The sequence below is a fragment of the Polychytrium aggregatum genome, assembly GCF_025602895.1.
Source record: "Polychytrium aggregatum strain JEL109 chromosome Unknown BJ171scaffold_2, whole genome shotgun sequence".
Classification (NCBI taxonomy): domain Eukaryota; kingdom Fungi; phylum Chytridiomycota; class Chytridiomycetes; order Polychytriales; genus Polychytrium; species Polychytrium aggregatum.
This window is the reverse complement of record NW_026516204.1, coordinates 77,849-102,274: the sequence shown is the minus strand read 5'-3', so window position 1 is coordinate 102,274 and position 24,426 is coordinate 77,849. Positions and strand designations below refer to the sequence as shown.

The following is a 24,426-nucleotide window of genomic DNA, read 5'->3' as shown; positions in this document are numbered from 1 at the left end:
ATTGTCTCCGTGTGTTGTGGGCTGGCAGCGAGCTGCGTCTGGGGGTCTGCTGCAGGCCCAGCCTGTCCGGACGATTCGCATATGCAGTATGAGCGTCCATCTGCCGTCGCAGCCTGTATCGCTGTCCTCTGCCCCAACGATTCCGCCACCCCGTCTGCTGCCGGGTCGTCGCTGGGAATATTGCTTGGGCAGAGTCCAGTTCCGCCGTCGAATGTTTGCCCAGCGGAGTTTCGCCCAGCGCAGCCACAACGGCTTTCAGACGCAATCCACATCGCCAGTCCAGCCCGCAAGCCTCCACAGCAATCCTCCTTGGCTCTGTCCTGGCCTCGCCTTGGTTGGCTGCCGCTGCTGCGTCGGCATCGGACGCTTTTGGAACCCACAGCCGCATTCGTCGTTGGCCACTGTCCAGCCCCGATCTTGTCTTTCTTGGCGCTGTTCATCCACAGCCACGGCCCTCCACTTTTGCTTCATCGCCGAATTGCTCTGCTCTGAAACCCCCCTGGTTCCTGCCAACGCCTCATTCCGTCCTCGTCCTTGTATCCCATCCAAGCAGAAGCTCAGCGTCCATCCATCCACCCATTCGTCTCGGTCGTCCACATGGCAAGAAGAATCTGGCTGTTCATCCTGGCCGCCAGCCTGGTCTCCTCATCCGAGCTGCCCTGCTCGCCCGGATTTGGCAACTGCCTGGCCGCTATTTCGCTCAACTCTGGATCTGCGCCCGTCGGTTCGTCTATCCAGAATCTGACGCTTTTCTCGGAGGACCGCTTCATTCCCAATCTGGTGTTTTCCAGTCCTCTGGTTCGAGACTCGGCCATTCCGCTGGTCGTCCAGCAGCAAGACCAGGACCAGGATCAGGGTCCGGGCAGGATCGGCCATGCTCCTCACAAGAGCCTCTACAACCCTGAGCTTACGGGCCCGAGCCCTGTCCAGTTCCTCCATGGCATTGCTAGCGGCGATCCCTTGCAAACTTCAGTGATGTAAGTTTCGTTGACCACGAGCCAGTCGCATTCTGTCGCTTGCTTTGCCCCCCCCCCAGCCGTTGTCGGTTCTCGTTCGGTGCTGGTCCTGGTCTATTTGATGTTCTCGTTCCCTTCCGCACTCGAGTATTCGATCTGGTCCCGACTCTCGAGTCAGTGTTGCTACTGGCCCGTTCTGCCTGTGTCGAATACTCCGCTCGTATCGATATCAGGCTTCTCATCCGATCCTAACCCTGTTCTGGCTGTGCTTTTTCTGTCTTCCTATGCCCACTAACACCACCAAGCCTTTGGACAAAGATCACAATCGGCCTTGCGTCTGCGTCGCCCATCAGAGTTCATCTGCAGATCGCCGCCGATGCCAATGCCGACCTGACTCGGTTGCTTCCCACCCCGGCCGAGCCCATCCGCAACCTCTTCACCCACACCTCGCACCAGGTTGACTACATTGTCAAAGTCGACGTCAAGGACCTCATGCCTAACCAAGCGTACTACTACCAGTTCCACGTCTACGATGCCTTTGGTGCCCGGCACTCAAGCTGGATCGGCCGAACTACGACTCTGCCGCTTCCGGACGACGAGAGCCTCGAGAGTTTGAGGCTCGCCGTTGTTAGCTGCTCAAATCTGCCGGCGGGTTTCTTCAATGCCTATCGCAACATTGCCTCGCGGAAGGATATTGATCTTGTGGTGCATCTTGGTGACTACATCTACGAGTACATGAATGGTGAGCCCTTTGCCGATGAAGGGGTGTCGTCGGACTATCCATCACCATCAGTGTCGTGAATGTTCCGGCCTGCTGACTTTCTGATGCTCTCGAATATGGTCGGTGCGTCGGTGTCCACCCAGGTCAATACGGCGACGGTACTGCCCTCGGTCGCATCCCTTTGCCGGACCACGATCTCGTCACAGTCCAAGACTATCGTGCTCGCCACGCCCAGTACAAGCTCGACCCAGATCTGCAAGCCGCCCACCGCCTCGTGCCGTGGATCGTCGTCTGGGATGATCACGAGTTTGCCGACAATGCGTAGGTTTACTGAATGGAAAGGGCATCGACCTTATCCTGTTTCCTTTGGTCGTGGATCTTTCATCTCCTGGCTTGTGCGTTCGGCAATCGAGTCCATGGTGACTGGATGGGTTGCATTTCTGAAGCTCCCCTGCTCACCATTTGTCTTTTGCATAATTCAATTCCCAACTAAATACCCCCCTCATTTCGACATCAATGCAATGCTGAATCAAATCTAGATGGCTTCACGGCGCCGACAACCACCCCCAGACGGCCGGCGACTGGCATGAGCGAGTCGGAGCGGCCGTTCGTGCCTATTTCGAGTATCTCCCTATCCGTCCACAAGTCCAGACCGAAGAGAACCGCATCTACCGCAACTTTCAGTACGGCAAGCTGCTAGACCTCATCATGCTTGATACGCGGTGAGTGATTTGGAGCCGGCTTCTGTACCTCTTCTATCGCCCTATGCAAAGGCTTGCAAGCATACATTTATGTCGGTAGAGTGGCGGTTAGTTCTATAGAATAGCGGTTAGTAACGCTGCTATGTCAATGGATACCTCTGCAGAATCGTCGGTCGCGAGGAAACGGATCTCAAGTTGGCTGAAGTCGTACAAGCCGAAAATCGCACGGTAAGATGTCGAGATAGTCCGGTACTTTCGGGACCCATATCCTGGGTGCGGCTTCTTTGGTCGCCTTTCGATCGTCTGCTCAATTCGCCAATCTGCTGCCCGATCCGCTTGCGCCCCTTGGTGTTCTCAAGACCTCTGTCCGGTTGCTTTCTGGACGCGGCATCCGAGTCTAAACTCCTGGGTCCTTCCTCTCGTTCGTCTGGATGCCTTTCGTCTCTTTCCTTCTTCCGCCAGATTCTCGGAGAGATCCAGGAGAACTGGTTCCTGTCGCAGTTGAAGCAGTCGAGCGACCGTGGTGCCCGCTGGCGGTTCGTTGGCCAGCAGGTGGTGTTTTCGACAACATATCTGGTGCATGACTATGCCAACTACGACGCCTGGGACGGATACCCTGCAAATCGCAAGCGCATCTTGAACTTTGTGCAGAACGAGGGTATCGACAATCTGGTCGTTCTGACTGGCGAGTAAGTATCACCACGACCGAGACAGACCGTTTATGCGCTCCCTGTGCAGAGCGCATCCAAAGCAGTCATATTGGCCATGTTGTTTGAGCCTTGATACTGCGCTGTTGCTGTCCGGTGCCGGTGCAATCGGACGCGCTCGCCATGCTTATGTGTGCATCCCAAAACAGTGTCCATGCCTCTTGGGTCTACGACATCGCGTTGGATCCCTTCAACTCCTCCAGCTATGACCCAAAGACCGGTGCCGGAGCCATTGGCGTCGAGTTCGTCTCGCCCTCCGTGACTTCGAATACGCCGCTGGATCACCCGTCCAAGGTTCCGCTTCGGTACGCTCCGGTCGAGTCCTACATGGAATGGCGCAACCCGCATCTCAAGTACACCGACCTGCGTCGCCACGGTTACATGCTGCTCCACGCCGATCGCGACCGGGTTTCGTGCGAGTACTGGTACACCCCGATCTTGGAGCGCACCGATCGGCAGGTTCTGGGTGCTCGATTCGAGACGCTGAGCGGATCGGGACGCATCACCAGCCAAAGGAGATTTTCGTATCCATGGAGTAGCCTCTAAGAGCGAGTGAGCCAGTCAGTCGGACAGCCAGTCGGCCAAGTTAGATGACTCTTTTCCTTTGTCACATTCCCTCCCTTTCTATTTTATTCTCTCCTTTTCATTGTCGATCATTTGATTGTGTCTTTCTCTTGCTTTTCCTTCTCCCCACCCCAGTTGGTTATATCAACATTCCCCGCGCTCGCTTCTGGACGTTTGATTTGCCTCGGTGAGAGAAGCCCTTTGCCGCCTGGTGCATCGGGTTTGGATGATGGGGCCGCGATGACTCGCACCTGCCTTTCGCAATCGTCGGACTTGAGAATACACCGACAGTGACCTGCTGCAATCGCGTCTGCTTCATGAGCTCCTCCCCCCACCATGTCATATAACGGTGTTATATTCAGAGTTTGGTTCCAAACCAAGACCTGGGCCTTCAAAACGTCTATGGGGGGAGGGAAGTGAAGCCATTTCCGAGAGGCGGTGTGAACTATATCAAACAAGAAAGTAAAGGGAAGATAAACAAACGGGAAGCAAGGGCAAGTGCAAGGCAAATCAAATCAAGTCAAATCAAATCAAATCAACAAAACCGGACAAACAGGGTGGAAGTAAACCCATCAGAAGAGAATCGAGCTGTCAGGCTTGCTTGGAGAGCGAGGGCTTTCATGACAACCAAAGTCGCCTCCTGCTTAAGGGGCTGGGTCTGCTCGCTTCTTGGACAAACGGTCGACCGCTTTCTGGGCTTGCTTGTGGCTCTGGATTGCAGCCTTTTGGTACCATGCCAGAGCAATGTCCAGATCCACGTCCACAAAGATGCCCTTCTCATAGCAGACACCGAGGTTGTACTGGCCGTGGGCCAGGCCCTGGGCAGCCGCCTTTTCGTAGTGGATCAAGGCCAGCTCGTTACTGGGAACGAGTCCGCCCAGCCCCACCTCATAGCAGTACCCGAGCTTGTTTTGTGCCGCGGCACAGCCAAGCTCCGATGCCATTTGGTAGTACTCGACCGCCTTGGGCTCGTTCTTGCCGAACGAAAACGTGCCTTCGCAGTATCCATCGCCGAGCTCCTTGAGTTTCGGGCCGTATGTAGACTGCAGCGACTGCAGGGCAACCAAGTCGGGGGCGACTGCTCGCGTGCGGCGATACCACTCCATACCCAGGGCGTAGTTTTGCGGAACGCCGACTCCGTCAAAGTAGCACTGCACCAACGAGCACTGGGCCTCAACACAGCCCTGGTCGGCAGCACGCTGATACCAACGCACCGCTGCCGTCGTGTCGGCGACGACGCCCTGGGCGAAGCGGAAGCAGTCGGCCAGGTACTTTTGCGCCATGATGTGCCCGTTGGTGGCAGCCCGTCGGAACGACCGCACGGCCTCGTCGTACTCGAGGGCGCCGTAGTAGAGCGTTCCGAGATTGTAGTGCACTTCGATGTCGGCGTCGCCGTGGTCCACAATCTCCTGGTAGAGACAGATGGCTGCGTTCTTGTCGGCCTGGGCGCCGATGCCGCGGTGATAGCAGACGGCCAGATTCTTGCGGGCGCCCTTGTGCTTCTGCTTGGTGGCTTTCTGGTAGAGGGCAAAGGCCATGACCTCGTCCTGGTCTGTGCCCGAGCCGTGTTCAAAGCACTGGCCGAGGTTGTTCTGGGCATCGGCGTGGCCCATCTCGGCCGCTCGCTCATAGTAGTCGACGGCCTTTTCGCAGTCGACCTCGACGCCGTGGCCGCGCTGGTAGCATAGCCCGAGATAGTTGAGGGCCTCCATGTCATCGTGCTCGGCCCCGAGGCTGAACTGCTCCACGGCCTTGGTGTAGTCCTGCTCGACGCCGATGCCTTCCAGGTAGCAGCGCCCCAGGTTGGTGGCGCCCTCGAAGCATCCGGATTCAGTCGCCTTCTCGAACCAGCGTGCCGCGCCGACAGGGTCGCCTCCGATTTCATGGCAGAGACCAAGAGCATTCTGCGAGAGACCATGGTCCTTGTATGCAGCCTTGCGGAAATAGTCGGCGGCCTTGGCGTAGTGTTCGCTCATGAATTCGAGACGGCCATGGATGTAGTCCGGGGAAACTGGAGCAATGCAGCGGCGACATGGCGTTCATGATATACACGGCGGATGATGCGGATAGTCAGCGTGGCGGGCAAAGTGTGGATGGTGTAGATGGTGTGGATGATGTAGATGGTGTGGATGGTGTGGATGGTGTGGATGGTGTGGATGGTGTGGGTGGTGGTGCCGGGATATCCAATGGACAGGCTGTTTAGGATGCCAACTGCATTCAACGCCGTGTATCAACCAAGACCCTTCTTGTCGCCACCAGCACCACACTCACGCCGACATCGCACATCGCACATCGCACATCGCACATCGACCGTCATTGGTACGATGGAGTCCTGCTATCCGGTCAAGGCTCGATTGACCAGCTATCCCTCACCTTGCTCCAGGTTGTCTGGATCGACCGAAAGCCGCTTCAGAGCTTCGTCCATGGATTTCGCCACGCCCGCGCCTTGCGGCCCAACCCAACGCAGCCGGTCGATTTCGTTCCGCAGAACGATCGAGGCCGGAATGAGCTCGCGCTTGAGAATGTACGAGAGGGTCGGGGCAGATCGGCGACGGATGTCCAGTTGGTGTGGCACGAGGTTGGTGTCGATCTAGACCACAGACCAAGGGAGGCAGGTGTATAATTCTGTAAGTTGACGGGAGCGATGGGAGTGACAGTATAGGAAACGGCACGGAAAGGAATCGGACCCTGGTCTGCTTTCCAACAGCAAGGGGAGGGGAGCCGAAGCCCCATCGGTAGTCCGCAATGCATCCAGCTATGCCGATAATCGCAGCTCCAGATACCAAGGATACTTGGAACAGTTGTCGACACAAAGCCAGAACAGTGCGGAAAACCCAAGCGGTCATGGGCAAAAGCACGGACGCACAGGCTCGACCCCGGCCTCCATAGATAATGTGAGAGGGCCAGAAGCGGTTGGGACATACCTTGCCCTCCTCGATGCGCAAAATGCCGGCCTCGGACGTGAGTTCGGCATAGGCTTCTGCGATCAGCGACTCTTCAAAGGTGCCGACGTAGACGGCCTCGGGCTCGAGATGGTCCCAGATGGTAATCGAGAGTTTCTGAGCCGGCCAAAAGTGGCCGCGACGAATCCGACATTTGGCGACAAGGTTAGCCGAGGGTAGACAAATCCACTCGGCCGGCCGCTGATTCTTTGGCTGAGGAAGCCGAGCCGAAGGCTGGCCGTGCGGGCTCTGCTGCTGCTGCTGCTGCTGCTGCTGGCAAGGGCAAGATCGGGAAAGGGCCGAACCTGGCTGGTGTCTCGGTGGACCTTGACCGCATAGCCGTCGAAATCGCGGATGGTGTATTGTCCTTTTTTCTCCAGGATCTTTTGCCTGATTTGCTCTCTCGTCGGTGCAGCCTCCATGGTTGCGACGACACAGGGAAGGGGGCGGAAGCGGATACGAGGGGCGGGTTGGTGAGGGCGAGAAAGAGGACAGGGCCGAGGCAAGCGAGGCGGCTTTGATCAAGCCGGCGGACGCAGCGCGGGTTGCTCGGTTTGGAGCCGGGGCCCTGGACGATCGGCACGCAGCGCATGCCCGCACCACCGGCAGCAGCCCGAGATTAATGCTGTGGGTTGCGGGGAGGGGAGTCGTTCGCAGAGTAAATATATTATCCAAAACTACGTCCTGGGCACACCATCGCCCTCGCCTTTGGACGCCGCTGCGCCGACCCTGGGCAGTATCATCGCTGCCAGGCGATTCGACGACAGCATGGCCGACAAGAGCCATTCGACGGCCACGGCGGGGGCCCTGTTGCAGCAGGAGACGAGTACGCTCTGTGCCGCAAACGCCGAAAGCAGGGCAGACTTGAGAGCGCATCCGTTGTGGCATTGGGGTGTTGCAGCGTGGCGGCATTGCGGTGCGGCGGTTCCTTCATCATCATCATTATTATCATCGTCGACTTGCTCGCTCAAACAACAACCTCAGCGACGGGCGGCTGGACCAGAGGCAGCCTCGATTGCTGCTTCAAAGTCAGTCGCAACTGGTCCGATCTTCAAGCAACTCTGAGCACAGTGAACGCAGCAGTAGCTTTTAAGGGGCAAGATCGAGACAGATGTAAGAGAGACAGAGAAAGGTGTAAGCCAACGCCGGATACGCTGGGTCGCTCTATGTCTCTGACCAGCCAAGCGACTCACACTTACCGATGGACAAAAGGCAGACGCCTATTGCTTTCGGTCGGTGACCCAAAGCGGCTCCAGCGAATCATTTCGACCGAGGCTGTAAAGAACGTGCGTCCACAGGCGGCTCGGCTGCAGCGGTAGATGTGCGGAAGGGTTTCCATCACATAGCGGATATAGTCTTTGCTCAGATGCCCGTGCTGAAACTCGAGATGGAGCCGGTATGGAGGAAAATCGAGCAAGTCGGACTTTTGTTTGGGCGACATGGTGTTGAACAGTTGGATGAGTTGGCGGCGAGCCAGCTCGCTGAGCGGTGGTGGTCCAGTCGGGACATGGGGAGCCTGGGCGGCTGGGCCTGCGGTGGCCGAGGGCCATGGGCGAATGATGGCATCAGACAGAGACGCTGGTGGGATCTCGGGGCAGATACGGAAGGGGTTGGGGTCTTGGCGCAGTGTGAGGTTCTTGATGTAATAGAGCTCGACGGGGAGAAATTGCTGCACAGGGAAGGGCATGGGGATATCGTTAGGAACGCTGGTCCGGCGAGGGGCAGGATGGGTGCGCCGTTGGAGTCAGTGCATTCGCAAAGACCCACCAGTTCGTTGTTGCCGACACAGAGCTCACGCAGATTCTGCAAAAGCCCGATTTCCGGAGGAATGAACTGCAGCCGGTTGTCGCCTGGATTTGAGGCGAAATGAGTCAGCGCATACAGCAGAACGGAGTGGAGTGGAGTGGAAGGCGGATGCGAGAAAACCGACTGCTTTCCAAAGCAATTCGCATCCACGGCCACATACGGAGGGACAGAACAGACAGGTTCTGGAGCATAAACAGGCTTGGGGAGAGACGCCGCAGCGAGTTTTTCGAGAGATAGAGCTGGATCTTGTTGTCAAAGTACTGCGACGAGCTGATGTACACCAGCCGCCCGAGCGACTCGGTTTCCTTTGGGATGTCGACCAGTCCAAGCTCGCTGTGGCCGGCCAAGGAAAGGCGTGAGTTCCGGGAGCGTTGCTGCGTTGTGGGCGATATCTGCGTTCAGGGAGTTGGAGTGGGGGAGGGAGCGGCATCGGCCGGCCCTCAGGGACGACGGTAATCCGGGATGCTGCATTACCTCAGATCGACGTTGGATTTTGCGTTGTCGATGGCCTCGTTGATGGCCTCGGCGGCGAGCGACTCGCTGGTCCTCGGCTGGGGGTTTGCTTCGGCCGACCGACAGATGCATCCTGGGTCGGGACAGCCCGGCTGCGGTGGGACGAGCGGCGACCCGTGGCCGAAGAAGATCGAGCCCGACCCGCTGCGGGGCGACAGCGACCAGGTGCCAAAGGACTCGGGGTATCCGGCGTTCATCGGTGTAGTCTCTTCTCCGGGAGAGGGTGTCTGCTGGCTGGTTTCTCTTGCCGGCTGCTATCGCTCGGGCGGTGGACGGCGTCGTCGGGTGGAAAAAATTGATAGTGCAAAGCGGCCGCGGGAGGGCCGGCTTGTGGCTGGCTGCGGCGGACCCGGGCGGGATGGCCGAGCACGTGATTGGGCGGCATGGCGGATTCGATTGCGGGTCTGGGCCGTCGAATGTTTGTGACTTTGGCTGGGCCACCCTGCTTCCCCTCTTTCTCCTGCCCATTCACCCATCCAACACCATCCGCATCCAACACCATCCGCATCCAACACCATCCGCATCCAACACCATCCGCATCCAACACCATCCGCATCCGACACCATCCGCATCCGACACCATCCGCATCCGATCGCACGCCATGGCAGCCACCCCAGCCACCCTTGTCAGCGCCCATGCCTCACCCGATGCCGCAGAGCCAGTCCTCCTGTTTCCAGACATCTTCACCATTGTGGCCTTCAACGACCACTTCCAGCTTGCTCTCGACGATGCCACAATCCCGGCGCTGCTTCTCGTGTGCAAACGGGCTCGGCTCCTCCTGAGCTCCAGGCTGTCTCGCTTCGACCACTGGTGCCAGGGAGCAGGGCTGTGTCGTCCAGACGGGCAGCTGCGAATCGGCCTCACACCCAGCGACCGGATCGCCATCTCGCTGCACTGCGACGACCCAGCCGGAGCCGACCGATCCTGGCTCGTCGCCCTGGCCGACAAGGGTCGCTGTTCTGCTTCGTATCTCCTGGGTCGGATCCTCCAGTCTGAAATCAAGACGAGGGCAGAAGACAACGACGACACACATCATTCTTCGGACGATGACGATGACGAAGACGAAGACGACGACGACGATGATGATGATGATGCCGATGACGACGATGCGTCCGACGACACTGGATCCGCGAGCGACACCAGGCACGACTCGCGGCGCAGACTCGCATTTTACTACGTAAAGAAGGCAGCCGATGCCGGCCATCCGGTGGCGCGATTCTACATGGCCGAATGCTGCCACAACGGATACGGAACCAAGCGAGACACATCCAAGGCCGCCGAGTTGTATCGCAGTCTCGCCGATCGCGGATATGCACCAGCCCAGGTCGGCCTCGGCCGATGCTTGGAGAACGTCAAGAGCTTCCAAGGCTACACCACAGCGATCGAGTGGTATACCAAGGCTGTCAGCCAAGGCAGCGACAGCGGTCGACTCCATATCGTGTTCCTCCGTGGCTGGTTCTCGCTCGTTGGCCACGGTGTTGGACAGAGCGACGCCGATGCGCTCAAATGCTGGCAGGAGGTCAGCACACAGTCCACCGACATAGCCATCAAGTCGATTGCCACGCACATGGTTGGGTGGATGCACTACCTCGGCCGGGGCGTCGAGCGAGACCAGCAGAAGGGAGTCAAAATCATCCGTGAGAACGAGTCGGACGAGTTTCTGCTCGGGGAGCTCGACTGTCGGACCGAAGAAGATTTCCAGTATTGCGACTCGCTTGCCGCACGCAAGTTCTTCAAGCTGTGTCGACTGGGGTCCAAGCAGGACTGGCTGTGCCGGCATCTCATGGCCGTTTGCCTGATCCACAGCTTTGGAGTGACGCAGAACCACGACAAGGCCGCAAGAATCTTTGAGCAGCTTGCCAACGAGAACCATAGCGACAGCCAGTACTGGCTGGGACAGTGCCACTACGGCTCCTGGGGAAAGCCAAGGAACTACTCGAAGGCGTTCGAGTGGTTTAGCAAGTCAGCCGATCAAGGCAACCCGTACGGACAGTGGATGGTTGGGCACAGCTACTATCATCATGGTGGAGTGTCCAGAGATCTCGCCAAGGCGGTCGAGTGGTACCGCAAGGCGGCCGAGCAGGGTCATCGGCAGGCCCAGTATGACCTCGGGTTCTGCTATGGGAATGGCTACGGCGTTGCCAGGGACTGGGAGCTCTCGACATACTGGTCTCGCAAGTCGTTTGCGCAACACCGCTGACGGAGACAGCACGCTGTCCTGAGAGGGAAACTGTGATTGTTGTGGCGTTTCCGGGCATCGGATGGCGACACATGGCCCAAAGGGCAGCCGTGCAGTAAAGAGGAAAGGGAGAAACGAGAGATCGACAACAATAAAGGGCGGTTTGGCAATTGCGGTGACGCTCGGCGGGTCCGCCAGAGGCTGTTCGTGGGTGCCTGTGCTTGGCATTTACAGCGTTTCGTTTTGGAAACGGGACACCTCGCTTCTAACCAGGACAGTACTTTTTTTCTAGAACCTGAGTACACCCACCCGCTCATTGCACTCATGGCCTAACAGTATGTCCAAGGGAGACCGACTTTGTGATTGTCTTTGGAAATGCCTCATGGAAGCAAGGGAAGGGATATGCATCCAGCCCACGGAGACTCCGGTTCGCCAAGTATTTCGAGCAGTTCATCCACCTCTGAAGCCAGAAAATGACTGTCCCGTTTCTTTCTGAACCGAGTGTAGTTCTAATTTCCAAGGCTCTCAAGGATGTCGATGGCAAGTTGAAATTCCTGCTCTGCAGACTTGCGATACCAGACGATGGCGGCGTCGATGTCTCGGTCGATACCGTAACCAAATTGGAGACACTCGCCAAAATAGAACTGTCCATATCGATTGCCTTGCTCGGCCGACTTGCGATACCACTCGGCTGATATGGTGCTGCCCTCGGGCACTTGGTGTTCAAAGGAACGGCACCACCCAACCATCCACTGGCCATATGAATTACCCTGGTTGGCGGAGCTTTCGTGCCATCGGATTGCTTTCGCTTTGTCCCTCGATCGCCCGTTGCCATCGTAGTAGCACTCTCCAATCGAGAACTGGCTGTCGCTGTGGCCATCGTTGGCGAGCTGCTCGAAAATGTTCGCTGCGTTTTCTGGTTCCAACTCGGTTCCTAGTCCATATATCAGGCAAATGGCCATAAGGTGCTTGCACAGCCAGTCCCGCTCCGATCCAAACTGGCACAACTTGAAGAACTTGCGTACAGCGAGCGAGTCCGAGTAGATCCAAGGCTCGGCAAATCCCCCGGCCAGGCAATCGCCTTCCCCGAGCGGAAACTCGTCCGACTCGTTCTCACGGATGATTTTGACTCCCTTCTGCTGGTCTCGCTCGACGCCCCGGCCGAGGTAGTGCATCCACCCAACCATGTGCGTGGCAATCGACTTGATGGCTATGTCGGTGGACTGTGTGCTGACCTCCTGCCAGCATTTGAGCGCATCGGCGTCGCTCTGTCCAACACCGTGGCCAACGAGCGAGAACCAGCCACGGAGGAACACGATATGGAGTCGACCGCTGTCGCTGCCTTGGTTCGCAGCCTTGGTGTACCACTTGATGGCAGTTTCGTAGTCTTGGTCAACTCCTTCGCCGTTCTCGAAACATCGACCGAGGCCAACTTGAGCCTGTGCAAGTCCACGCTCTGCGAGGTCACGATACAACTCGACAGCCTTGGTGTGGTCCTGGCTGATTCCATGGCCATGAAGATAACACTCAGCCAAGTGGAACTGTGCCATCGGATGGTTTGCTTTGGCTGCTGCTTCCAGATATTGGAAGATTTGCCGCTGCTTGTCTCCCTGCTCTCGCCAGCCTGTAGATTTCTGGTCAGCGAGCTCGACTTGGAGGATCCGGGCCACGAAGAATGAGGCGGCAGCGTTGCCTTGGTCGGCTTGGTCAATGAGCCAGGATCGGTCTGCTGCAACTTGCTCATCGCAATGAGGCGAGATGGCGATCTGGTCGCTCGGTGTGAGGACGATCCTCATCGACCCGTCTGGATGACACAGTCCTGCATCCTGGCACCATCTGCGGAAGCGATTCACTTTGGCGCTCAGCAGGGGTCTGGCCCGTTTGCAGACTTGGAGCAGGGTCTGGATGGTGGCATAATCGAGCTGGAGCTGGAAGCCGTCGTTGCAGCACACGATGGTGAAGATGTCAGGGCTGTGGCTGGAAGGCGACAGCAGCGCCGCATCGATGGCAGAGGGAGTGGTGGCATTGAGATCCATGATATGTGGGGAGCGCTCAGCGGGCAGAGCGACAGACAGGCAGGGCTGATGAGGGAGAAGGCGGCGAAGCAAGGTGAAGGCAGAACATTCATCCGATGATCAAGAATGCCAACTCGATATTTGGCTCGACGTGGCGCGGTTTGTCGATCTCATCGATCTCGCCGATCCCTGATCTGCATCAATCGGCTCCTCTTCCCCCCCCCCCAGCTCGCTGCAACAATACTCACCAACTCCATGAGCAAGCTGGATTTCACATCCTGGTCGCTGGCCCACGCCTCCCAGCTCGACGTCCTCCCTGCGACGCTGCACGAGGAAAGTCGATTCGCCGGAATGGACATATCCCGAGAGCTGTGTCTGTTGCCCCAGATCAGCCAGCGCCGACACCGCCGAACTTGGACTACTGACATGCGCCGCTGACCTGCGTCGCTATCCTCACCAGACGCTCTACACCAAGATCCAAAGCGCGGACTATGGCTCCTCGGCATGGGTGCCGGTGGAGGCTGCAAGTCCCGGTCCACAGGAGATGCCTGTGGTGGCCGTTCGATCCACCAAGCTGCTTTCTCCAGACGATCGGCGGTCGGTCTTCGTTTTCCCTCATACCTGGACCTTCGTGTCCCAGGAACAAGCCCTGAACCACCTCTCAGCCGATAGTGGCCTGGCCGCCAACGTCGCAAAGGCCCTCGAGTCCTTGGACGGGGCCAAGGACGCATCCGCACAGACCCAGCGCGATGCCCCGGCCGCACCTCGGGCTCTGCTCGACTCGGTCTACAAGCTTGCTTTTCAGGTCAGTGTCTTCTGGTGAGATTCAGGTGTGGCCACGGTCCTTGAACCAGTGCTCTTGGACTGGCCAACTTGGGACCGGTATGGGCGTCGTTTCTGATCCTAATGCCCACGGCTTGGTGGACATGGATCGGCCAGAGTAGACAGCACTTTGGATCTCGGTTGATTTGATCTGGGTCCATCAGCGCATACGCACCGTCGACATCAAGTGCCGTCTTGAGCCCAATCTGGCTCTGCTTGCCGCGCCGTTGCTCTCGCATTCGTTGGCTGACCTGTTTCTTCAACCCTCAGTACCAAGTGGCCGCTTACGATCAGCAAGGCAAGGTCGTCCCTCAAACCCATTACTGGGTCAACTTTGATCGCAACGGTCCGGCGTTCGTCCCCTTCTCGAATGCGCCCAGCCTCATGTGCACAGTTTTTATCGACGTTGGGCTGAGCCGGGCTTTCACGGTGCTGTGGCCTCATCATCAAGTCCCCAGCGGCTCGTTGCTGATGCGCTCAGAGCTGACGCCGATGCCAAACTACGCCCATGTCGACTACTGGAAGCGTCACTACGATGTCTCCTCCAGCAGCCAGCACCACGATTGGTTTGTCCCCTGGAAGGCGGTCCGCGGAGTGGTCATGAATGCGCTGCCCAACCGGGGTCGGGGCTCTGTCGCTCTCAACCTCGGCTGTGGCAACTCTCGCTCCTCCCGCGAGATCATCGGCGACGAGGCCGCCAGCTTCATCCTCAACGTCGACGTGGCGAGGAGCTCCATGGACGGCATCCTGCGAATCGCTCTCGAGGACGAAGCCAAGGCATCGCGGGCAGCTTCTCAGCAAAGTGCCCTGAAGGGCATCGAGCAGTTCGTGACCCTTGATGCCGTCCAGATGCCTTTCCGATCGGGCGGCATTGTCGACTGGATCTTCGACAAAGGCACACTTGACGGCATCCTCTACAACCCCGAAGGAGTGCAGATGTTGCGGCAGATTTGGGCCAGACTTGGCCAAATTCTCGTCCCGGGCGGGCTCTTGGTGCTGGTTTCCCTCGGCCGTCCCGAAGGAAGGCTCGACTTGATCGAGAACCAGATCGGCGGCTGGATGGTTGACGACTGCTTCGAAGTCACCACGGCCAAGGGTGCAGAATCCGCCACGTTCCAGTTTGGCTCCGGCATCGACTCATGTTTTGTCTACATTTGCCGCAAGGTCTGAATATACAACGCAGGCGACTGCATTCGCAAAATGAGGTGTATCCGCCCTGTGTTTGGTTGGCTGGTCGCTCTCCAGGTGCAATCGAGGAGCTCGCTTGATTTCTCCGTGATCATATCGAGAGTTCCTCGACGAGTCAGGACTGGAGGAAGTCCAGGTGCTAGGATACGACCATCTGAGTCCTGTTCGATCTGCTACGACACACTTCGGCCTGTCGTTGGAGTGGAGCGCGGCGGACGACAGTAGCCTGCGAACATTGGATCGTGGAATCTATATTGATAGAGCTGGTCTACAAACAGGAAAGTGAGTGAAAGAACGGGAAGGTGGAAGACTGAGACCGAGGGTTTATGCGTTCTTCTTGTCGTCGCGGAGAGCTTGAACGTCGTCCTTGTGGAAGAAGAACACCTCGTCCTCCTCGCCCTCGGAAACTTCTTCCCATCTACAATGTTTGGACGTTTGGACGGCGCCAAACGTCCCGATGCCGCATGTCGTTCGGTGACAGAAGGCGATCCATGAACAAGGACGGAAACCGGGTCGTGTCGGTCATGGAGAGAGAAGGGATCCATGCTCCAATCAGCCATCCGAGCAATACAGCGAAGCGTAATGAGGCAGCTGCAGGCGGTACCATCCATCGGCCATACCTGAATGTCTGGACTTCAACTCTCTGGAAGCGCTTCTGTACCTCGCTCTGCAGGCTACCGATCAACTGAGTGGTATCGCCGATCAGCTGGGTCGTTCCGCCGATAAGCTGAGTGGTGCCATCGATCAGAGCGCCGCCAAAGAGGAGCTTTCCCTTGATGGTACCGTCGGTGGCTTTGGCTGCGAAATCCTCGGGCTTGATGATACGGCCTTCGCCGGTGGCATAGCCTTCGATGATCGACGGGCCAAACTTGTCTGCAACGCTGATGAGCTGTTGCTGCAGCTCCGTTCGCATCGTTCGCAGAGGCTCCATGCTCTTGGGGTCAATCACAGCCAGCACCAGCGGTTTGAGAGACATAACAATGTCGAGGCCAACTTCGCCGGTGCGGATCGCCACAGCCGTAAACAGGAACAAGATCATGGGAGTAAAAATGGCAGTGAGGAGGAGACCGGCCAGACCAAAGCCGTGCTTCCAGTACATCACGATGATGGTGACCAGGGTGTAGAAGCTAAAGGCGATCGGGAACAGCACGGCTGACACCAGCACCTTCCATGTGCCAATGACGTCGCGACCCCAGATCTTGACGTTTGAGCCAGCTTTGGCCTCTAAAGGTGGAGAAACATAAACAGATGGTCAGCGACTGTTGGTACGGCGCTGTGAAGCAATGTGTGGAGGAGCGCGACAGCGGCAGACTGAGTACTGCCTTGCAGAAAGGCGTCGCACGCAACCACATCCAGGATGAGCGTCAAGCTGTCGTGACGAACCTTTGGCCTTTTCGGCAGAAATCTTCTGGGCAATAATGCCGATCGGGAGGCAGAGCAGTGCGCTGTCGAGGCAACGGATCAATGTAAGAGAAACGCGCCGCCGGCAGCCGATGTCGCGGACGAGCCCATTGTCTTCTAGAGGAGTACGACATCCTTCTATCTGCGAAGAAGCTGCATCGATTCTCGTGGGTGCCGCCGGCACACCGATTGTACGCAACTTACCCTGGAAGGGCAAAGAGCGCCATGCTCACAACCTGGATGAGTCTCGAAGCCAGGACTACGGCAGCCTTGTAGCCCAGACCAGTGTTTTTGACCTGATGATCACGAATACCATAGTATCCCAGTCGTTGGTTGTATTCCTTGATTCGCTGGTAGAGACTCTGGACTTCCGGCTCGCCGTGGAACGCTTGGTAGGCCTGCATGATGCACAATCGACCGATGGATACTTCAGTTCTCTGGCGCGAGGCGACACGGACTCGATTCCAACTGGCCTCTATCCTGTCCCTCTAGGCCGAGAGCAAGCTTCCGCAATATCAACCACGGCGCGTGATTTCAATCGGGAAACTCGTCTGGAGCGCTTTCCCCCGCACACCCGAGTCACTGCGTCCGCATGACAGGCTGGACCAAGGCAGCCTTGATACATACTGCAGCAAAACGGCGGCTGATGTCCAGCCGCTCTGCAGAAGTGATCTTCTTGGAATGCGGGATATAGAGACGTCTCGCTGCTTGAATCGCCTGTGGAGGTGAATGTGGACGCCGGTGCGAATGATGATAGTTGAGCGATTGGCCATCAGCTCGGTCCTGAGTGCTGTTCGCCGCTGAAGTAGATTCAGTGCACCAACTAGAGCTTTGGGCGACATACCATCAGAGTGTCGTAGTCCGGTGCCGTGACCGTGACGGCTTTGAGGGCCTTGTAGATATCGTCCAGGAGCTTCGAGCAGGCATTTCTCTTGTCTGCCCCGCCTTTCTTATAGTCTTCGACAAGCTTGTGGTCGACGGTGATGGGATCGCCAAACTCGACGACCGCGCGGGAGCGGAAGCTGTGGTCGACCACAAAGTGCCATGGTCAAGATGTGGGAATGTCGCTCGGTGCTGCTACGGATCCTGCTGGCAGTGACAAGGACAACAGATAATCCCCGCGACTGTGCCGCCATTTGCTCTTACCGGTCGGGATGGAAGTAGTTCAGGCCAACGGGCACGATCTTGACCTCGAGTCCGGGGTGCTCGGCCATGGCACCAAGCGCCATTATGGTCACGCCGGCCTTGAGGGGCAGGAACTCGCTGCGATCGTGGCTGCCGCCTTCCGGGAAAATGCCAACGCACCCCCCGGCCTTGAGTCGCTCAGTCACGGTCTTGAACATGACCGACTGGTCGACGTGGGGAACCACCTTGTAGGTGGCCCCAGTGATTTCGGAGAAGAGGGTGGCATCGGCTTGGCTCTCGGACTTGATGTCGAAGGTCTTTTTGAGGGTCAGCTCGGTATCGCTTTCGATCGAAACAACCTCAACCATATCCGACCCGAGCGAGCTATTGAGGAGGATGGCACCTCGAGGGCCGACCTGCTTGGTGAACTCGGCTGATGACAACATTGGAATGGCGGGCGGCGAGCGATGGCACAACCAAAGCATGGCCCAAGTACCGCGGATGGTTAGCATCGCTGCTTTCGACTGCAGTTCAATGGGAACGAAAATCTCCACCATTCCCCCACAGGGGAGGGTAAGGCAGACCCGCACCCGAAGCTTACTGCCGATGCCGTAGAGCTTGAGTGGCTGTTCGCCAGAGTTACGCATAAAGATCTTGCCCTTTCCAGCCTTGGCGAGGTCTTGGGGTCTCTCGACAGGAACTTTGGGGTTGAAGGCGCCCCCAGCGAATTGCAGGATTGTTCCAGACGCGAAGCGGAAGGCAAGGCGCAGCGGAAGGAGTTGGCGGTGGAAGCGAGCGGTGCAAGGATGCAACGGCCACGAGGTAAATACGCAAACCACACGAGACAATTCGATTGTTGAGGAAGCGATGAAGGGTGGCGACGGGAGACAAGCGACCTCTTACTTGAGCTCACGGTGCGAGCAAACAGGCCGATCCAGAACTTGTCCATGGACTTTTTGGCAGCCAGGAAGCCTGTTTCACGACCGCAGTGCTTCAGCACAACCAGCGGGTCAATGAACTGGTTGGCATGCGGGGCAATCACAAAGATGACGGGTCCATCGGTCGGAATCGAGTGGGCGTTTCGCTGCTGGATATCTCGAAAGAAGATGTCCATGACGAACGAGAAGCCGTGGACGGCAGCCCAGTAGGGCGAGATGGCCAAGGAGGCGGGCATGGCCGATCGTATGAGGCTTGCGGAGGCAGCGACTTGAATGAGGCGAGCTTGGGGAAATGTGCAGTCGACGGGCGAAGCAGATGAGGCACAGATAGATGCGTTTATTGCAATAAAAGGAGACGCTGCCGAGGCAGAGGGACAGCGGATGCTGGGCACAGCGAAGTGTTGATTGCAAGATGGGGGGAGCAAACGGCGGTGGTGGTGGGAGCCGTGTGCAGGACGAAGCTGGTGGCCAGGGTCTGGCACAGCGAGCGCGCATCCCGCTTCTCGCCGTGGTCTCGCCCGCGCTGGCACGTGAAAGATGGGTTGTTGTTGTTGTTATTGCTGGTTGATGCTGTTGTTGTTTTGTTGTTTTGTTGTTATGCATCGGAGCGATGCTGCGGGACAAACGCAAGCTCTTCAGCTGAAAAAGCGGGTGTCGACGTTCTGCGAAAAGTCCCAGATGGAAATCGTCTGTCGCAAGGAGGCAGTTCCAGACAAGGGCAATGGGGATCAGCCCAGGCCCAACGGATGCGGCGTCGTCGTCTGGCCGGCCACAAGATCATCGATCACCTCGATACATGTCCCGTACCTGGTCCTGGCTGCAGCTGATGATCTTGGTGTCGCTGAACTGCAGTTTGAAGACCTTGGATGTGTGTGCGTTCATGTTCAGGACGGTGTTTGTATGCCGGTCCCAGATCTTGATGACGCCCTTGTAGTCGCCCGAGACGATGCGGAAGCGGTTGAACTGGACTGTCCGCACAAGTTCCTCGTGGCCCTGCAGCGTTTGGAGGCAGTCATCCTGGCGTATATTCCAAACCTTGATCGTAAAGTCTGGAGAGAAGCAAGGCCATCCATTGCATGGATCCATGTCCGTCAGGATGGCGAGATTCGGATTGATATGCAGATGGATGCTGAATGGTCCAGCCATGCGGAATCGGGGTGCGCACATGTATCCCGACATCAGAGTGAGATTCGGGCATTTCCGAACGTATCCGAAGGAGACCCCATACCTGACGACCCCGATATGATGGTTTGCCCGTCAAAATGGAGGCTGGCTATCCCCCGCTCGTGTCCCATCAACGTTCGGATCAACCGGCCGTCTCGAACGGACCACACTTTGATTGTCCGGTCTGTGGCGAATGAGACATGCTACGATGATTAGCACAGTCAGGTTGGCCGGGCCAAGCTATCGTGCGTGGCGGCAAGACACGAGCTGTTCACACATCCTGAGCCATCAATCTCAGGGCAAGCAAGTTATCGACCAACGTACCGCCACTGCCTGTGACGACCATGCTGTTCTTGAACTGGATAGCGTTGACGGCGGCCCGATGGCCCCGCAGGCTTTTGAGCAGATTGCCGGTCTCGAAATCCCATATCCGCGCCGTCTTGTCCTTGGAGCAGCTGACAATGTACTGCGAATCGAATCGCAGCCCCAGGATGTGCTCGGTGTGACCGACCAGGGTCTTGAGCGGCGTGGCCGAGGCAAGGTTCCAGACAATGATGGTGGCATCGGACGAGCCCGAGACAATGTAGTGGGCGTCGTACTGCAGACAGAGCACAGAGGCGCCGTGGCCGATCAGGGTGTGCCGTAGGGCACCCGTTTTCATATCCCATATCTTGATGGTGTCTGCGTCAGAAAGCCATCGGATGCAAATCAGTGTGCCGGCCAGGGAAGAGAGCCAAACAGTGCCCGCCCTACCGCCTACGGATACATGTACTATCTTTGCCGGTGCAAACTGCTACCTCCCCCTCACACTGGCTTGATACACCTCCTCATGTTGGCCGCACGCTCCTCCACGGCATCCCTGCACAACACACTGCTTGTCTTACCATCTCGGCTCCCAGAGACAATCTTGTCGTCGTCAAACTGCAGACAGTACACTGCCTCCTGGTGGCCTTTGATCTCCCGCTTCTTGAACTTGAGGCTTGCCCAGTTCTTCTCAAGCAGCATGCGCTGTCGGTAGATGTACCGCCAGTCGAGGTGGTGGAACCGCTCGGATCCCCGGCGGGCCAGGTGGCTCGGCGACGGTCCGGAGCCCGCCCCGCCAGAGCCCTTGATCGAAAACGACAGATTGAACGGGCGTGCACCGGCCGACGGGGAGCCTGCCATCAGCGGCGACTCGTGAAGCGACGATGAGAGCTGCCGCGGGGCAGGCGTGTACGGTGACGTCGCGAGCGGAGAATCTGCGTGGGCAGACGAAGAACTGGGCCTGGGGATCGATCGGGGCAGCGATGCAACGTTGAGGGGCCGGACCGATGGGGCAGCGGCATCGCGCGGTGGGGTTCCTGCGATTGCCGACGACGGATCGTTCTGATATGCCGAGTCGGTGTCCTCGTCCACGGGATCTTCGTAATGCCAGGGCTCGTGCACAGACCCGGTGCTGGTGGCAATCGAGGTCGGATAATCGCCAAGCACGCTCTGGTTGTCCCGCGACGACCCGGTGAGCGAATGCCTCGTGGACATGGCATCGCTCGGGTTGTCGATCTGGTGCGAGAGCCGTCGCTTGGACGAGGCATGGAAGGAGATTGTGACGGTGTTGTGATTGCCCATCTTGACCCAGTCGTCCAGAAACTCCTCGTTGACGGTCCAGCCCTGCTGCTTGTAGAGGATCCGCCACAGGCCGCTGTCGGTGGCATACTCGTTCATTTTCCGCGAGAGACGGGCGACTCGACTCAGGGTCCGCGGATCGGTGCACGAGAGGATCCTTGTGATGATTTCAGGAGGAAGGCCCGACAGGTGGTCCCGATGAAGGATTGCTTGCAGCTTGCTGGATATCCGAGGTAGGATCACCGACGGCGTCTCAAGCAGGATTCGCACGGCGAAATCTGGAGGGGCGACGAGGGAGGGGGGAGAATGGTGAGCACGATGCGATGCAATCGCACGGCGCAGCAGCAGCGGCGGCTCATGGCCAAAAGGATGCTCGAGCCCTGGCATCGGCTGTGACCCTCATGTGTCCTTGGGCGTCGAGAAGCCATGTAAATCAGGCTGGCGGAACGGAGCCGGACATGGCCTGCGTTGCCGGGGCCATGGCGCACACGCAGCCCTGCCGACAAACCTGCTCTCTCCTCATCGGTCCAGGACGAGATGCGCTGCAGCATGCTGAGCTGCTCTTCTTCGGACATGCTGTGCTGGCTTGCTGTGCTGGATGCTGGGCGGATGGAGATCGAGACGGAGAGCAGCGTCCGGCGAACCCGATAGCGAGGGCGGGGAGGGAGCGGCGCTTCTCGCCGAGACAGAGCGACGCTGTCGCCGAGGACGGCCGGTGGAGCGATGCGATTTGTCAACTGCGGTGGCACACAGGAAAGGCACATCCAAAACGAAGTGACTGTCCGGCTTCTGAGAATGGATTATCACCCATTCTGGATGTGGATGGACAGCATCGATCGCCAGAGACGCCCACGGCCCAGAACACACGGAAGCGACATCGATGCCAGATGATGGTGGCCATCAGATCGGTCGGATGTATTCGAGACTGTGCCTCCCAGACCAACAACAAGCGGTCGCTGATGTGCGGGATTGCCAAGAGACGCCGCTGTCCCATCTCGGTTCTGGATATGTTGATGGAGTCGAGCGTCGAAATGCACGACTCAGGCGCCGGTATCGGCGGTCATGGACAGACGTGCATGTCTTGCGGGCGCCGCGGTCTCGATTGCGCTATCCCATCTGCGCTGCATCGATTGCCTGCTCGACTGATGGTCGTCACTGGTATCCCACGCAGCCAAAGAATCGACACAGCGAGTCGGCGCTGCCCAAGGCATCGTCCAGGAACGACTTGGCGGCCTGGCCCTGGCCCTGTCGATACGAAGCCAGACAGCGAGCAACCATGGCGGTCGGCACATTCGACAGCCGATGGATGCTGTTGACCAGCGCCTGTGGTGGCTCGCGGTCGTATTCCAGGTCGGCCTTCTTGAGCCGGATATTGATGCCGACGTCTTTCAGGGAGCCGGGTCTTGGTTGTTCCGCAGGCTCGTCCTCCTCGGTATCGTCGCCATCCTGTCCGTCGCGCACGGTGCTTGGCTGGTTGACGAGCTCGCGAACGAGTCGCAGGGATGCCAGGACCGTCAGCGGCTTGGATCTCTTCAGCTCCTGGTGCCGACTAAAGAACCGATAAGGGCGCCGCACGTAGCCGATGCGCTGGTCGAGATCCGAGTACGAGGCACGGAGGTAGAGCCCAATGCGGGGCGACCCAAGCACAAGCCGTCGACCGAGCGCCGTTTTGCATGGCAGCACCTGCGATGGCCGATCGCCAGCAGCCGCTTTGAGCTTGGGCGGCTGGGCGACAGCTTCGGGCTCCGGATCGCTGTCGGGCTCGGTGTCGGAGAGCTCGGTCTTGGCCTTCTTCCCCACTGCAGCGCCGTTGGGCGAGCCGTCCGGTCCGCCATCCTCTTTCCAGAGCCGGGCGAGGGTGCGATCCGAAACGAGGGCCAGCTTGGCCTTGTCGCCGGTGGCCTCGAACTGCTTCTGCAGGATCCCGTCAGCAAGATCGGGGACACCCTTGGCCTTGAGCACCTCGATGAGCCGGTCGACACAGCGCGAGGGGCCCTCGACAATCTCGCCCGTCTCGCAGCACTCGATCGCACGGATCAGGATGCCTCCAAAGACACAGTGCGTGTCCTTGGTCTCGCCAAAGGTGAGGTCGACGCCTTTCCAGGTTCCTCCTGAGTATGCGTTGCCCTTTTTATGCTGGAGGCAGGTGGTAATCGGTCGCCTTAGCATGAAACTGGACCTCGCTCCTCAGCTCATCATTCCGATCCGATCCACGCTGCTCGTTGGCCCCACGAGCCGCCCGTCGCTACTTACGAAATACCACTGTCCTCGGGTCTTTTGCTGGGGCTGGAGCCATTCAAAAGCCAGTTCCGAGCGAGGGGCGAGATGTCAGCCACGGGCGATGCTGGCAAGCACTATGTCCACGACAGCAGCGATAGAGATTCGTCGAAAGCGGCATCGACCCGGCCGACAATCGAGCCGGTGACAGCAGAGCCCGTCCGCCAGGACCTGGCAGCTCTGAGTTGACGCACCTGTCCGTGGGTGTATGGGTCCAGATGCCACTCCTGGTCCTTCAGATAGAACTCGACTTCCAGGAACCGGAACCACTGCGGCAAGATGCCGCGGCTTTCGTCGCTGATCCGAAGCAGGGTTCGGTTCAGCAGAGCGTCGGCAATCCTGGCAAAGTGTTGCTGGAAGTGCTGCTCAACGGCCGCCTCGTCGGCGGAGGCATCGGGGTCCGGGATGGTCAGCAGCGACTGGAGGCGCTCTCGGTCGACATTGTTGTCGCTCAGGGCGTCGGCGGGCAGCTTTCTCTTGGCCGAGGACATTTGGCGACGAGCGGTGGGTAGCAAGAAGGCCCAAGCAAGAGGCAGGAAGTGCGGTGAATGCGATGAACCCAGGAACAAGTCCAACCACAGATATATATGACCGACGAAGGCAAAGCCGCTCTGGGGGCTTGGTGGCGTGTGCTTTGCGCGGTGACGAACTGCACCGCCTCCCAGGAACCAGGGGCTGGACCCCGATGAGTCCCGTGGGATCAGCGAGGCAACAAGGGTCGTGCACTGGGATCTGGGTCTGGCTGCCAAGCCAGGGACATGTTGTCTTGTCGAGATACTCACGGGCACACTGCTTTTGCGACCCC

The 24,426-nt window shown here is 58.3% G+C and overlaps 11 protein-coding genes across 11 annotated transcripts; 3 read left to right on the top strand and 8 right to left on the bottom strand.

Moving 5' to 3' along the window:
• Positions 1 to 279: 279 nt before the first annotated feature.
• Positions 280 to 3,975, top strand: BJ171DRAFT_485702 (putative alkaline phosphatase). Its single transcript, XM_053109142.1, has 7 exons — positions 280 to 977; positions 1,262 to 1,698; positions 1,821 to 1,998; positions 2,217 to 2,399; positions 2,543 to 2,606; positions 2,841 to 3,067; positions 3,235 to 3,975. Exons 1-7 carry the CDS (start codon positions 598 to 600, stop codon positions 3,629 to 3,631), a joined length of 1,866 nt encoding a protein of 621 aa, XP_052971271.1. The 5' UTR covers positions 280 to 597; the 3' UTR covers positions 3,632 to 3,975.
• A 13-nt stretch (positions 3,976 to 3,988) lies between these two features.
• Positions 3,989 to 7,122, bottom strand: BJ171DRAFT_485699 (uncharacterized protein). Its single transcript, XM_053109141.1, has 4 exons — positions 6,897 to 7,122; positions 6,574 to 6,708; positions 6,023 to 6,239; positions 3,989 to 5,660 (listed from the first exon to the last, which is right to left on the bottom strand). The coding sequence occupies exons 1-4, from the start codon at positions 7,011 to 7,013 to the stop codon at positions 4,294 to 4,296; spliced, it is 1,836 nt and encodes a 611-aa protein (XP_052971270.1). The 5' UTR covers positions 7,014 to 7,122; the 3' UTR covers positions 3,989 to 4,293.
• Positions 7,123 to 7,238: 116 nt separating this feature from the next.
• BJ171DRAFT_485698 (uncharacterized protein) lies at positions 7,239 to 9,196 on the bottom strand. Its single transcript, XM_053109140.1, has 5 exons — positions 8,872 to 9,196; positions 8,558 to 8,730; positions 8,359 to 8,441; positions 7,791 to 8,260; positions 7,239 to 7,677 (listed from the first exon to the last, which is right to left on the bottom strand). The coding sequence occupies exons 1-5, from the start codon at positions 9,105 to 9,107 to the stop codon at positions 7,572 to 7,574; spliced, it is 1,068 nt and encodes a 355-aa protein (XP_052971269.1). The 5' UTR covers positions 9,108 to 9,196; the 3' UTR covers positions 7,239 to 7,571.
• A 251-nt stretch (positions 9,197 to 9,447) lies between these two features.
• Positions 9,448 to 10,451, bottom strand: BJ171DRAFT_485696 (uncharacterized protein). The gene has a single exon (XM_053109139.1). It carries the CDS (start codon positions 10,343 to 10,345, stop codon positions 9,551 to 9,553), a length of 795 nt encoding a protein of 264 aa, XP_052971268.1. The 5' UTR covers positions 10,346 to 10,451; the 3' UTR covers positions 9,448 to 9,550.
• On the top strand, positions 10,409 to 11,557 carry BJ171DRAFT_485694 (uncharacterized protein). Its single transcript, XM_053109138.1, has one exon. The coding sequence runs from the start codon at positions 10,478 to 10,480 to the stop codon at positions 11,108 to 11,110; it is 633 nt and encodes a 210-aa protein (XP_052971267.1). The 5' UTR covers positions 10,409 to 10,477; the 3' UTR covers positions 11,111 to 11,557.
• Positions 11,410 to 12,032, bottom strand: BJ171DRAFT_485692 (uncharacterized protein). Its single transcript, XM_053109137.1, has one exon. It carries the CDS (start codon positions 11,836 to 11,838, stop codon positions 11,599 to 11,601), a length of 240 nt encoding a protein of 79 aa, XP_052971266.1. The 5' UTR covers positions 11,839 to 12,032; the 3' UTR covers positions 11,410 to 11,598.
• A 385-nt stretch (positions 12,033 to 12,417) lies between these two features.
• On the bottom strand, positions 12,418 to 12,687 carry BJ171DRAFT_403098 (uncharacterized protein; the record flags this gene model as incomplete). Its single annotated transcript, XM_053107220.1, has 1 exon — positions 12,418 to 12,687. A coding segment is annotated over one exon (270 nt), but the record flags the coding sequence as incomplete, so codon positions are not given.
• A 1,434-nt stretch (positions 12,688 to 14,121) lies between these two features.
• BJ171DRAFT_485687 (uncharacterized protein) lies at positions 14,122 to 15,126 on the top strand. Its single transcript, XM_053109136.1, has one exon. It carries the CDS (start codon positions 14,311 to 14,313, stop codon positions 15,094 to 15,096), a length of 786 nt encoding a protein of 261 aa, XP_052971264.1. The 5' UTR covers positions 14,122 to 14,310; the 3' UTR covers positions 15,097 to 15,126.
• On the bottom strand, positions 15,127 to 18,996 carry BJ171DRAFT_485685 (uncharacterized protein). Its single transcript, XM_053109135.1, has 9 exons — positions 18,544 to 18,996; positions 18,242 to 18,340; positions 17,662 to 18,073; positions 17,360 to 17,537; positions 17,143 to 17,232; positions 16,720 to 16,913; positions 16,498 to 16,559; positions 15,735 to 16,338; positions 15,127 to 15,532 (listed from the first exon to the last, which is right to left on the bottom strand). Exons 1-9 carry the CDS (start codon positions 18,812 to 18,814, stop codon positions 15,439 to 15,441), a joined length of 2,004 nt encoding a protein of 667 aa, XP_052971263.1. The 5' UTR covers positions 18,815 to 18,996; the 3' UTR covers positions 15,127 to 15,438.
• A 1-nt stretch (position 18,997) lies between these two features.
• BJ171DRAFT_485683 (WD40-repeat-containing domain protein) lies at positions 18,998 to 21,969 on the bottom strand. Its single transcript, XM_053109134.1, has 6 exons — positions 21,853 to 21,969; positions 20,627 to 21,622; positions 20,067 to 20,423; positions 19,807 to 19,926; positions 19,386 to 19,627; positions 18,998 to 19,267 (listed from the first exon to the last, which is right to left on the bottom strand). The coding sequence occupies exons 1-6, from the start codon at positions 21,917 to 21,919 to the stop codon at positions 19,214 to 19,216; spliced, it is 1,836 nt and encodes a 611-aa protein (XP_052971262.1). The 5' UTR covers positions 21,920 to 21,969; the 3' UTR covers positions 18,998 to 19,213.
• Positions 21,970 to 22,496: 527 nt separating this feature from the next.
• Positions 22,497 to 24,112, bottom strand: BJ171DRAFT_576763 (uncharacterized protein; the record flags this gene model as incomplete). The annotated part of the gene is made up of 3 exons (XM_053113774.1): positions 22,497 to 23,480; positions 23,598 to 23,630; positions 23,816 to 24,112. The coding sequence occupies 3 exons, from the start codon at positions 24,110 to 24,112 to the stop codon at positions 22,497 to 22,499; spliced, it is 1,314 nt and encodes a 437-aa protein (XP_052971261.1).
• Between the last annotated feature and the right edge of the window lie 314 nt (positions 24,113 to 24,426).

Bases quoted from the DNA above. Each gene is read 5' to 3' on its own strand.
- BJ171DRAFT_485694 (XM_053109138.1), top strand. From the start codon at position 10,478: ATGGTTGGGTGGATGCACTACCTCGGCCGGGGCGTCGAGCGAGACCAG.
- BJ171DRAFT_485687 (XM_053109136.1), top strand. From the start codon at position 14,311: ATGTGCACAGTTTTTATCGACGTTGGGCTGAGCCGGGCTTTCACGGTG.
- BJ171DRAFT_485683 (XM_053109134.1), bottom strand. From the start codon at position 21,919: ATGTCCGAAGAAGAGCAGCTCAGCATGCTGCAGCGCATCTCGTCCTGG. The intron at 20,424-20,626 runs GTAAGACAAGCA...TTTCTGACGCAG, and splicing joins TGTCTCTGGGAGCCGAGATG to ACACCATCAAGATATGGGAT. The intron at 19,268-19,385 runs GTACGGGACATG...TCCTTGCGACAG, and splicing joins TCAGCTGCAGCCAGGACCAG to ACGATTTCCATCTGGGACTT.
- BJ171DRAFT_485699 (XM_053109141.1), bottom strand. From the start codon at position 7,013: ATGGAGGCTGCACCGACGAGAGAGCAAATCAGGCAAAAGATCCTGGAG. The intron at 6,240-6,573 runs GTATGTCCCAAC...TCTGTGGTCTAG, and splicing joins TGCGCATCGAGGAGGGCAAG to ATCGACACCAACCTCGTGCC. The intron at 5,661-6,022 runs GTGAGGGATAGC...GCATTGCTCCAG, and splicing joins TCCAGACAACCTGGAGCAAG to TTTCCCCGGACTACATCCAT.
- BJ171DRAFT_485698 (XM_053109140.1), bottom strand. From the start codon at position 9,107: ATGAACGCCGGATACCCCGAGTCCTTTGGCACCTGGTCGCTGTCGCCC. The intron at 8,442-8,557 runs GTATGTGGCCGT...CCTCAAATCCAG, and splicing joins CCTGTCTGTTCTGTCCCTCC to GCGACAACCGGCTGCAGTTC. The intron at 7,678-7,790 runs GTAAGTGTGAGT...GCCCCTTAAAAG, and splicing joins CGTCTGCCTTTTGTCCATCG to CTACTGCTGCGTTCACTGTG.
- BJ171DRAFT_485685 (XM_053109135.1), bottom strand. From the start codon at position 18,814: ATGCCCGCCTCCTTGGCCATCTCGCCCTACTGGGCTGCCGTCCACGGC. The intron at 17,538-17,661 runs GTAAGAGCAAAT...GGTCGACCACAG, and splicing joins AACTACTTCCATCCCGACCG to CTTCCGCTCCCGCGCGGTCG. The intron at 15,533-15,734 runs GTATGGCCGATG...CAAACATTGTAG, and splicing joins GTTGAAGTCCAGACATTCAG to ATGGGAAGAAGTTTCCGAGG.
- BJ171DRAFT_485702 (XM_053109142.1), top strand. From the start codon at position 598: ATGGCAAGAAGAATCTGGCTGTTCATCCTGGCCGCCAGCCTGGTCTCC. The intron at 2,400-2,542 runs GTGAGTGATTTG...ATACCTCTGCAG, and splicing joins CTCATCATGCTTGATACGCG to AATCGTCGGTCGCGAGGAAA. The intron at 3,068-3,234 runs GTAAGTATCACC...ATCCCAAAACAG, and splicing joins CTGGTCGTTCTGACTGGCGA to TGTCCATGCCTCTTGGGTCT.
- BJ171DRAFT_485692 (XM_053109137.1), bottom strand. From the start codon at position 11,838: ATGGTTGGGTGGTGCCGTTCCTTTGAACACCAAGTGCCCGAGGGCAGC.
- BJ171DRAFT_485696 (XM_053109139.1), bottom strand. From the start codon at position 10,345: ATGGAGTCGACCGCTGTCGCTGCCTTGGCTGACAGCCTTGGTATACCA.